The sequence below is a fragment of the Danio aesculapii genome, chromosome 2 (assembly GCF_903798145.1).
Source record: "Danio aesculapii chromosome 2, fDanAes4.1, whole genome shotgun sequence".
NCBI lineage: Eukaryota > Metazoa > Chordata > Actinopteri > Cypriniformes > Danionidae > Danio > Danio aesculapii.
In genome coordinates, this window is record NC_079436.1 from 55095828 (window position 1) to 55108327 (window position 12500).

Here is a 12500-nt window from a genome sequence, read left to right on the forward strand (position 1 = left end):
GCCTAGACAGATATCAGGTACTAACTCCAAAGTTGACTTTACTTACAATGTGATTATTATGTGATTTAAAGGAATGTTCAGAATCAAGCCACACTCTGAGGTATTTAATCGTATCAACTTCATCCAAAGAAGTACCGTCATGGCATAATATACAATAAGAGTAACTTAAGAGTAAAGTTTTCGTCTGGAACCAAAAACCATAATGTAAGACTTAGTTTTTTAAGCACTAATTAATTACTGCTGTTGAAAGTGGTGTTGGAGAGGCCAGCAGGGGGCACTTATCCGTCTGTGTGAGTCCTAATGCCCCAGTATAGTGAAGGGGACACTATACTGACAGTCAGGGCTGTCTTTCGGATGAAACGTTAAACCGAGATTCTGACTCTCTGTGGTCATTAAAAATCCCTTGGCACTTTTCGTAAAGAGTAGGGGTGTAACCCTGGTGTCCTGGCCAAATACCCTTCATCAGACCCCATCCCCTCCCAGTCATCCCCATCCACTGAATTGGCTCTATCACTGTCTCTCCACTACCCCTATAGCTGGGGTATGGTGAGTGCACTGGCGCCGTTGTCCTGTGGCTGCCGTCGCATCATCCAAGTGGATGATGCACACTGGTGGTATAAAGAGACGCCTCCCCCCACCCCTCATGATTGTGAAGCGCTTTGGGTGGCCATACACCATAAATGCACTATATAAATACACATTGCATTACATAATAATATTATAATAACACGTAATACAATTCATAATAGCAACAAATACTGAATATGAATTATAATATGAATAATTATCTATAATAACATATTGTTGTTGTCACTTTCAACAAAAAGAGCTGCAAATATGGCAGCAAAGAAAGAAAGAAAGAAAGAAAAGCAAGAAACAGGAACAAGTGAGAATGTTCAAAGAGCAGAAAACACGTTTATTGAAGTTTAATATCCATACTAAGAGAATGTGAGAAATATATAAGGCACCAGTGAGAAGAAGAAATGGCGAGGCACAGCCAATCAGGAAGCCGCAGACTAATTTATGCAAAACGGCAGCACTTGATTGAACGAGAGAGCTGTCAATCACAGTTCTGATTCAGTTGTAATTCAGTATATTATTACATACAGTTTGTCCTGACCAAATATCATCAATAGGCACTCATAATGTTGAATATAATCTATAAGGAGGACATATCGGTGAGAGCGTGATCCAGCTCCTCGCTAATGGCCTTAAATCTCAGCTTCTGCGCATAAAGTTCATCTGCAGGATGAAAGTGGAGAAAGGAGGCCAGAGGATTGAGAACGCAGGATCAGGAATAGGAAATTATGGAGAGAAAAAAGAAAGGAAACGATAAGGTCAGACATACTTGGTAGTCAGTTCACTAGATTAGTAAGATTACTAGAAATGTTAGTAGGTACCAGAAAAGCAGAGAACGTGTTAATAGATGTAAAGGAATGAAGGAAACAGGAAATAATGTGAACATAATGCAAATACAGTTGAAGTCAGAATTATTAGACCCCTGTACATTTATTTCAGCCGCTTCGATTGTTATCACTCCATTGAATGGAGTCAGTGGTTGTCAGCTGATAGATATGGGGCTTCTGCACCTACTGGTAGGCTCAGAAGGCTGTTATCATCCATTCACATGGTTAATCAGCTATACCAATAGACTCCAGATCTGTTTTTACATTAATGTGATGGTTGGGTTTAGGGTGGGGGTAGACGTTAATAAAAAAACAATTAATGGGAAATTTAATAAATAATAAATATACAATTATCGTTAAAATTTATGCAAAAGTAATTTCTTAAATGATCTTAGCATATCACTCCAGTTGTCTTAACATTGTTATCCAGTTACATTTAAGATTATTTAGAAGAATAATTGTATAATAATACGAATACTTTTATTTATAATAATATAAAAAAAAAAAATAAAAAAAAAAATATATATATATATATATATGTTTCTTTTTTTTTCTTTTTTTTTTCTTTTTTGAGGGTAGGACGGGGGAAGGGGGTACATGCCCCAGTAGAGCTTTATGTCTAGCGACGCCCCTGGCGGTCATTTTGACTGGGAACACCTCAGGTGTAACATGGATGATTAAAACACTCAAAATTCAGTGAAAGAGGTGATCATCACGTTTACATGTTTAAGTGCACAGTGTGGAGGATATCTTAAGACCTTGAGGCAATCAGATGTAAAACACAATATTTCTGAGTGCTTTAAGTTGTAAATCGGACAGATTTGACCCGAGCACGGCAGGAAGGTTAATGAAAGAAGATTGTTTTCAACACATTTCTAAACATAATAGTTTTAATAACTCATCTCTAATAACTTATTTCTTTTATATTTGCCATGATGACAGTACATAATATTGTACTAGATATTTTTCACTAGTATACAGCTTAAAGTGACATTTAAAGGCTTAAGGGGGCTAATAATATTTACCTTAAAATGGTTTTAAGAAAAATTAAAAACTGCTTTTATTGTAGCCAAAATAAAACAAACAAGACTTTCTCCACAAGAAAAAATATTAAAGGAAATACTGTGAAAAATTCCTCGCTCTGTTAAACATCATTTGGGAAATATTTTAAAAAGAAATAAGAGCTAATAATTTTGACATTAACTGTGCTGTACATGTAGGCTGAAGTCTATATTTCCAATCAAAATTATTAAAATGAGCTATTCAGACAATAACAGTGCCATAGTGGCTACAAGTTAATGGTCAAATCTAGGGTGTAGAATCGTTTTAGAAAAACAAGTTGAGCAGGTCAAACATGCTGACATAATTAGAGTTGTGCAATGAATAGAGAAATAAAGCTGGACTAGCTGCCACAGGCAGACAAATAGGGCAAAGGTCAAATTCCAGCAGACGCCATTAGTGATGTCATTAACTGGAATTCCTCAACTTTTCCTCAGCACTGACTTACCTTCCAGATCATCAATGGTCTTTTCCAGTTTGGCCACTGTCCTTTCTGCAAACTCTGCACGCGTTTCAACCTGCGGGGGAAAAAATGAAAGATGTGCCTGAAATATTCTCAAAATGCATGTAAATCTGCAATTAAAAACAATCTCTCTGAATAGCTTAGTTAAAGGGGACCGATTATACCCCTTTTGGCAGGATGTAAAATAAGTCTCTGATGTCTGATGAGTGTGTGTGTGTGAAGTTTCAGCTCAAAATACCATATAAATAATGTTTTCTAACTCTCTGAAATGGACTCTTTTAGGCTTTGATCCCAATTGTGCCATTTTGGTGACTGTCGCTTTAAATTCAAATGAGATGGTGCTCTTATCAAAACAGGGTGGAGCTACACATGCCTGTGTGTCAGCATAGTGGCAGATTCAAAAACAAGAGTAAGGTCCTATGCTAATGAGGGAGAGATGGTCACTAGTGGGCTTTCCCCCCTCTGATGACACATACAAAGTGTGAATGTCAATTAAAGTGTTTCTGCAGACTGTTTTTATCAAGTGTGAATATAAAAAATACAATTTTACCATTAGAAGCTGCTTATATTCACACACTGCTGCCACACATCTGTGTTCAAACCCCTTATGGCCCGTTTCCACTGAGTGGTACGGTACGGTTCGGTTTGGTACACTTTTATAGCCGTTTCCACTGTCAAAAAGCGTACCGAACCAAACCGTACCGTACCACTTTTTCGGCACCCTTTCGAAAGGGTACCAAACACGAGAAAGGGTACCAAAAGGCAGAGCTAGACGCGCAGCTGAACGCTATTGGTTTACAGAGATACGTCATTCGCTTACGCAACAAGCCAGAATGAAAACAAAAAACCAGCCATGTTTGAAATACACAGCGAGAGATTACAGCGGAATTATTTATACATATAATAACAAGCCATGGTCGATCTGGGCTCAAACAAACCTTGTCGTCGTCTGGATGAACAGCCACAAAGCCAAGAAGAAGAGCAGATTTACCCTGTGCCCCGTAGTTTTTTACGAGCCAGTCTGAGACGCGAGCGGTTTCGCTTTCTTGCTAGCGCTCGCGCGCGTCTAACATTATATCTGAAATAACAAACTTCTTGAGCTGATGATAATACGCTTATTTCACGCGGCCGCCATTTTAAAGAACCAAAGCGAGGCTGTGGTGGGAAGAAACACGGAAGTATAGGACCAGCACTGTAAACATTGCAGTGACATGCTGTGGACTACAAACCTCCAGCTGTTGCCGAGATTTCAAAATACAGATATGGTGTAAACATCACTTTAATATCAGTCAGTACGTTTAATTTAAACAATTAAAAGCAATTTAGCATCAAACAACATCACAAGCTCTGTAAGAGTAATATGCTCAAGTGTCCTCCTAGGCTTCAGTTCATGGCAGCAGGTAAACAGAGGGGACGCTTCCCTGCTTCAGCCTAAGTAACTTGGTGAGCGATAAAAACTGCAGTCCTCTGTAGCACACCCTCGTGTTGTCCCGGTACTGAAGTTTTAAAACAGTCTAATTCCCGCTAAGTTAAAATTGAAGCGCCGCTGAGCACGGATGACTCGACTGATCTTCACGGCTGCTTCGCGATCCAGTCTCCATGTATCTTGTGTTTGCACTCAGTTTACCGCTCTTCACCCAGTGCAAACTCAGATACACGGAGACTGGAGCGCAAGCGCGAAACAGCAATAAGGATCAGTAGAGTCATCAAGCAGATCGCTCGGCTGTGTTTGTGCTCAGTAAACAGCGGAGGGTGAACTGATGACCTTCTTGACCAATAACAAGCATATCTGTTGAGCATGTGAACACAATGGCCAATCAGCGCTGTTGTAAGAAAGCCATCAACAGTGCTTTAAATGTTAGCGGGAAATTGACAAATTTTCTTTTAATTCAGTAACGTGACAAGTCTAACATAGTGAAAGAATCAGTTCATTAACTTGAGTTCGATAAATGGCATCTAAAACGTCTGTTTGGGAAAGAAAACGTTAGCTAACTAGTGCCGTTTCCCTTAACTTACTGTAGCTGAAAATGAGCTCTGATATCCCTTTATATTTTCACCATTCATTCAGAACGGACCTTCGGGTCACTCAGAAGGCGGTGAAATGATAAATTTGTGTCTCTTTCTATTCGCTGATAAGATATACAGCCAAGTACACAACGTTCTAATGTAACTCCCAACGATACTTCCGGGTTTCTTCCCACCGCAGCCTCGATTTCGCTTTTAAAAATGGCAGCCGCGTGAAATCAGTCTATAACCTGCGCTTGATTATTGACGTGCTTTTGAAACCCGATCCTGTCAGACACTGACAAACGCGAGAGTGAAGCGTGAAGAAACAAAGGAGAAGCCGGGAAAAAGGAGCACATTATTTATCAGCAAACATGAACAAAATGCCATGATTAACTCACTTATTATCTTCACCTTTTGGACTAATATGAACTGGGAATGACAGAATTACTGTCTAACAGAGGCTACATGTGCTGCTGAAGACTACAGACACAGATGAGAGGTTTACACTGACTGTAGGCTATATTTTGTGTTGTTTTGAACCTACTGTAAATACGGACGAAATGTCTGCTATATGTAGTTCTTCTGTAGTTGGTAACATATCGGAGACTGTAAGGGGCTGTATGTGTTTATATATGTTCATTTATTTAGTTATTTAATATAATTACAGACGTTACAGTAGACTGTTTTGTTGATCTGCAGTTATAATCAACTCATGTTCATTGAAAAGTTAATAATAAACATTTCTACACAAGTATTTATGTGTGTGAAGCATCTGTTTTGTGAGAAGTGCTTCTCATTTGATATGTGAGCGACCTGTACAGCTTTACTGTAGATATTTCCTCCAGCGAGAATGACGTCGTCTGAAACTTTCTGTCATACACCACGCCCACCAAAAGGGTACCCTTGTTAGTGGAAACGCAAGCCTGATAAAGGTGACCCGTACCAAACCGAACCGTACCGTACTGTACCAGTCAGTGGAAACGAGCCATTATAAAAGGGATTTTTGCAGAATAGGTCCCCTTTAAATTATGTGTCAATAAAATAATTTTAAAGTGATAGTTCACCCAAAAATGAAAATGTACAGTTAATTTACCCTGAGGCAATTGAAGATCCTTAAAGGATAATTCACCCCCCAAAAAATAATTCTGTCATCATTTACTCACCCTTCACTTCATAAACCTGTATGAGTTTATTTTTTTCTGTTGAACACAAAAGAAGATATTTTGAAGAATACTGAAAAACCTGTAACCATTGACTTCTATAGTATTTGTTTTTCCTACAGTGGAAGTGGTTATATTTCAATGGTAAAATAGCTTATTTTGTGTTCAACAGAGAAAAAGAAACTCATGAAGGTTTGGAAGCCTTTGAGGGTTGATTCATTTTCCTTCGGCTTTAGTCTCTATTTCAGAGGTCGCCACAGCAGAATGAACCGCCAACTATTTTGGCATATGTTTTACGCAGCAAATGTCTTCCATTTGTTACTGGGAAACACCCATACACCCTAATTCACTCACATACTCACACACTACGACCAATTTAGTTTATTCAATTCCCCTATAGCGCATGTGTTTGGACTGTGGGGGAAACCGGAGCACCCGGAGGAAACCCCCGTCAACAAGAGGAGAACATGCAAACTCCACACAGAAATAACAACTAGCCCAATCGGAACTCGAACCAGCGACCTTATTGCTGTGAGGCGCCAGTGCTAACAACTGAGCCACCGTGCCGCCCCACTTGAGGGTAAGCGAGTTTTAATTTTTGGGTAAACTACCACTTTAAAGAAGGTTTTTAGCTTTGATTGGTGATTTGCATAATGCAAGTCAATGTTGAGTCCAAATCAATCCCAGTGGCACTTGAAAAGGTCTTATAAAGCTCAACAAATGAAACATTATTTACAATATTATCATCAAAAACCACAAATTCAACTAAAAATCTGAATAAAAAAAAGAGAAAGAGAAAAATCCCCAAAAAGAGAAAAATCCTCAACATCTTTAATGGCCTGCTGGTTAATAAATTTACTATAAATTAACATTTTTTTGAGTGAACTATCCCTTTAAAGAAGATTTTTAGCTGAATCTGTGGTACTTAGTGATTTGTATAATGCAAGTCAATGGGCAATCGGGGTGACGCAGTGGTCCAGTAGGTAGTGCTGTCGCCTCACAGCAAGAAGGTCACTGGTTCGAGCCTCGGCTGGGTCGGTTGGCATTTCTGTGTAGAGTTTGCATGTTCTCTCTGTTTTTGTGTGGGTTTCCTCAGGGTGCTCCGGTTTCCCCCACAGTCCAAAGACATGTGGTACAGGTGAATTGGGTAGGCTAAATTGTCCGTATAGTGTATGAGTGTGAATGAGTGTGTATGGATGTTTCCCAGAGATGGGTTACAGCTGGAAGGGCATCCGCTGCGTACAACATGTGCTGAATGAGTTGGAGGTTCATTCCGCTGTGGTGACCCTGGATTAATAAAGGGACTAAGCCGAAAAGAAAATGAATGAATGAATGAATGAATGAATGGCCAACTGTTTTTTGAGATTAATTTAAACATAATCATCAAGCACCACAAACCTATGGAGCCAGATCAGTCTCAAAAATTATACATTTACAGAATCAAATTCATACAAGCACAGCACAATTCACATTTACAAAATCTAATTTGTGAGTTCAAAACACAATTCGTAAATACACAAATCCAATTTATAAATTCAAAACACAATTCAAAATTACACAAATCCAGTTTGTGAATTCATAACAATTCGTAAATGCGCAAATCCAATTCGTTAAAAAAATAAATAAATAAATAAAAAATATCCATTCATTAATACACAAATCTAATTTATAAATTCAAAACACAATTCAAAATTACACAAATCCAATTCGTGAAGTCAAAACAATTTGTAAACGCGCCAATCCAATTCATAAAATTCAAAACACGATTTGTAAATATGAACATCAAAATTGTAAATTCATAAATGCGCAAATCCAATTTGTTAATTCAATGCAAATCCAATTCGTAAATATGCTAATTCAATTCGTAAATATGCTAATCCAATTCGTAAATTAAGACCACAATTCGTAAATATGCTAATCCAATTAGTAAATTAAGACCACAATTCGTAAATATGCTAATCCAATTCGTAAATATGCTAAACCAATTCGTAAATTAAGACCACAATTCGTAAATATGCTAATCCAATTCGTAAATTAAGAACACAATTCGTAAATATGCTAATCCAATTCGTAATTCAAAATATGATTTGTAAATGCGCAAATCCAATTTGTAAATCCAAAAATTCTTTTATTAATGCACAAATCCAATTTATTTGGCAAAAATATTTCTGATTTTTACTAGTGAATTCACGAATTGTGTGTTTACAAATTTACAAATTGGATTTTGTGAATGTGAATTATGCAGTGCATGTATAGGTTTTATTTTGTAAATGTACTGTTTTTGAGATTGATCTGGCTCCATACAAACATAGCTATAAATCTTAAATGTTCTACTGAAGAAAAAGAAAATACTGCTTACATCTTAATGGCCTGCGGGTCAGTAAATTAACTGTAAACTAAATTATTTGGTTAAACTACAGCTCCCTAGAGTACTAAAGTCTGTTACTACAGTAGTTATTTTTACACCGTCATCTTCCTTTAGTGTGTAATTCTTTGCTGTTTTGACCTTTTTAAGTGTATGTAAATGACACTGCACGCTTGTAATACCTACATGAAAGCATGCATCAGGAATACTTGCATGCAAAACTATTAGAATAAATAGTTGTTAACTTGCCCACCTCTTTCAGTTTATCAGTCAGAACTTTGATCTCATCCTCGTATTTGTCCTCTTTCTCTGAATACTGCAGACAGAAAATGACAAGACAAATGAAAGGTTATTTAAACTCCACTGATTCCGAGAATAACACTGTGGAAAGTAAAACAAAAATGGATTTGTTTAATAATTTTATTTGTTGAAATAAAATGTGAAAATAAAATAATAAAATGTTTTAGTTTAGCTCCTTGTCAAGGAAATGTTTAGTTAATCATAATTTACTAAAATAACCCACACTGAGTTTAAAAATGAATAAATAAATAAACAAACAAACAAATAAATAACTAAATTAATTAATTAAAAAAAAATAAATAAATAAAAATAAAAATAAATAAATAAAAAAATAATAAAAAAAATAAATAAATTAATAAATAAATAAATTAATCTAAATAAATAAACAAATAAACAGATAAATAAACTAACAAACAAACAAACAAATAAACAAATAAAGAAAAATAGATAAATAAATAAATAAATAAATAAATTAATTAATTAATTAATAAATAAATAAATAAAAAACAAACAAACAAACAAACAAACAAACAAACAAACAAATAAATAAATAAAGAAAAATAAATAAATAAAAAACTAACAAACAAACAAATAAATTAATTAATAAATAAATAAATAAATAAATAAATAAATAAATAAATAAATAAAAAACAAACAAACAAATAAATAAATAAATAAATAAATAAATAAATAAATAAATAAATAAATAAATAAATAAATAAATAAATAAATAAAAATGATAATCTGTAAATGGGGTAAGAAAAATAATGTAATGTCAAAATGAAAACCAAGATTATTTAGCTTGTTTTAATGAAAAACTCACTTAATTTGGACATGTTATTTTCTTAAAACAAGACAATATGTTTTGTTTGTCTGGAAAATGCTTCTTGATTTTAGATATTTGGACTAGAAACAAGACAAAAACAGCTTTTTTTGCTGTGTAAAGAGGTCAAATTGCTATTTATATTAAAGAGCCCCTATTATGGGTTTTTGAAAATGAGCTTCCATGCAGTGTGTATCACAGCTATAAGTGAATGAAAACATCCAGAGGTTTAAATCTGAAAGGCACTGTGTTTAAAACTGTTGATTCTTTAACGAAATAGTCGACTCAGAGTCAAATAAATGAATCGTGTTGGGTTCGGATCTTTCGCCTGAACGCGTCGATGTCGATACGGTGCATCACCAAATATAAAGTGCCGGATCTGGTAAAACGTGAACGTGCTTTTCCCTTCAAACACTAGCCGAGCACAGGGGATCACGGGACTGATCATGATGCGAAGATGACGATCACATACAGATGGAGATTCGGCAGTGGGGATTTAATGGTTAAAGTATGTAAGTTTGACACCCAGTGGTTGAACTAGGTATTACATTCCTGGATCAAAACAAACTCAAACGCAGGTTGCCAGATTGAGGAGCGAGTCTGACTGAAGTCGTGTTCTAGCAATGGCACGCAATAGAGGGATTATTTTCCATATTAAAATGGAGTTTTTGTACTAACCAACACCTCGAATTGATATATTAGAAACGGCTTCAATTTCTCACAGTATAAACTGTGATCATCTCAGGTAAACCTCATGTGCTTTATTCAGTGTTAAATGCTAATAACGTGAGTCTGAATGCCATTTTACATGACATTTATTGCCATGCAACTGAAAACAGCAGATAGTTCACCTCAGATCTTGAAAATGAAATAAACCGTATATTACATAATCTGTGCTTCTGAATGGCTGTATTTAAATTTCTGTCGTGTTTCGTCTGGAGCCAAATTGCTCATCACTGTGTATCTCATCACAAAGTGTGTTGTTAGGACACGCGATCATAATGTAACCTGCTCAGCTAATGTTTACGCTCGTAATATTTATATCCTTTGCTTGTTAATAACCTCATGTGGAACTGAATCTGGATCTCATTTCGGAGTCTGCTACTGTCCACCGGAGGTCACACTTCGGTCACGGACGCATGCTTTGGGAGCCTTCCTGAATGAATGAATGAAATATATGGTTTTCCACCAAGGCAACCAAGGGTGCTGAAATATAATTGGCTAAACTTGCATTGGGCAGGCTAAAATGACCAAAATAAAGACAGCGTTCCGGCACGGAAAACACATTTTCAAAGCAGAATATCTGACTTCAGCATTGTTTTTCAGATAAACAAGAATGTTCACTTGGTTTCTTAAATATCTGCAATAAATATTATGGTATTTTTATGCTTAAGAAGAGTCAAAAACTTGCATGCAGCACCTTTAAAGTTCATATTCACAACAATACCACAGTATAGCCAACCTAGTGCTGCGTTTGTTCCTGTCATTTTTCTGATTTTTGATACAGTAACCTACGCTGCAGCGCGGGATTTGCCGGCCATTTGCTACTAAAGGAAGGAGCAGAGACTATTATATATGGGACTTTGTCAGGGACTTTGTCAGTAACTGTTACAGTTCATATCGACCAGTTTCTTCTTCCTCTGGATCACGACATGTAAGTGTAATTAAAATTGTTGACTCGTTTTTGTGTAGTTTTCAAAATAAATATTTAATTGTGTGTTTTAAGTTGTAATCACCCCGCACGGCTTGTAATCACTCATCTGTTATAGATCAGTGCTTGTAATGTATATCTCAGGTTAAATTTGTATGGGCTATTTCACATATTGCATAGAAAACCACATTGAAAACATGACGCGTGCTTCATCCTTTACTGATTTAAATGCATTCTGAACTTGAGATCCTCTGCTGTTTGTCTTTGCAATGGCCAACATCAGCTGTTCCTCACACACGCGGCGATGTGTGGATTAATACTGAATGTGTGTCGTTGTTATTACTAGGGGTCAGCGTTAAGAGTAGAGTATATGCTGGTGTTTAACTGTATTGCTTTAATGCATTCCTGCATTGGCCTCTCACATACTCTCTGCTACTTCATAACCATGGGCGCTTCTCTCTGTCTCGCGTTGAACCCAGTCAAATAATCACAACAGACTGGGTGATTGGGACCAATCACAGCTGATTAGTGTCAAGCTAAGGAGGGGTTTGGGAACAAATGAATCACTGAACGGTTCATATGGGAGTTGTTGGGATAATTAGGTAAAAATAAATACATATTGTAAGACAATGAATGTGTTTTTTTGACCTTGCATGCATATCAGCCTGTTGTTGGAGACCCCCAAAACCAAGATATGAGCTTTTATAATGCATAATTGTCAGGGTTCTGCCACTCTGGTCTTGTTAATTCTTGTTTTGTGGCAGAATCCGGACACTAGCTCTGTCTTGTCCTGTCCTGTTAGTGCTCGGCTCGAGTTTTCTTGGGTCGACCACTTGTTTTGTCATTGTCTGGGTGCGCGTCATCAAAGGTGCGTGCGGACCGTGCGCACTCCCGCTTAGGACGCGCGCTCTTGTACTCGTGTTTGTGTTGTTTCGTCAGGTCAGCATCGCGCTGTTTCATTCTCAGCGTCTCCGTCTAGTTGGTTTTGGTTTTTGGTTGGCGCTGGGATGAAACATGCGCGTTGCATTTATGCAAGCGCACGGTAAGGTGTTTTCACTTATCGTGTGCTCGTGTCTTGCGTCTGTTGTCAAAGCACGTGGCTCTGAGTTTACATTGTGGTCGCGTGCTTTTGTTGTGTTTGTCTTGTCAGACGAACACGCGGTTAATGAGTTCTCTCATTGGCTGTGTGTTTTAGTCTTGTTTTATGTGAGCACCTGGCTTGTGTTGTCTCTTTGTGTCAGGTGCTCTCCTGTCTATTGTCTAGTC

The 12500-nt window shown here is 36.9% G+C and overlaps 1 protein-coding gene across 4 annotated transcripts in view; it reads right to left on the reverse strand.

Moving 5' to 3' along the window:
• tpm4b (tropomyosin 4b) overlaps window positions 1–12500 on the reverse strand; it is a 58466-nt gene that overhangs the window by 4937 nt on the left and 41029 nt on the right. For 2 of the 4 annotated variants that reach the window (XM_056445881.1, XM_056445906.1), the window contains 3 exons: window positions 8714–8776; window positions 2914–2983; window positions 892–1242 (listed from right to left, as the gene is read on the reverse strand). In XM_056445881.1, coding sequence (XP_056301856.1) covers window positions 1160–1242; window positions 2914–2983; window positions 8714–8776 — 216 coding nt within the window. In that variant the 3' untranslated portion in view covers window positions 892–1159. Of the gene's footprint in view, window positions 1–891; window positions 1243–2913; window positions 2984–8713; window positions 8777–12500 lie in introns of those variants that run through there. The other 2 variants (XM_056445888.1, XM_056445897.1) reach the window with 1 other exon arrangement.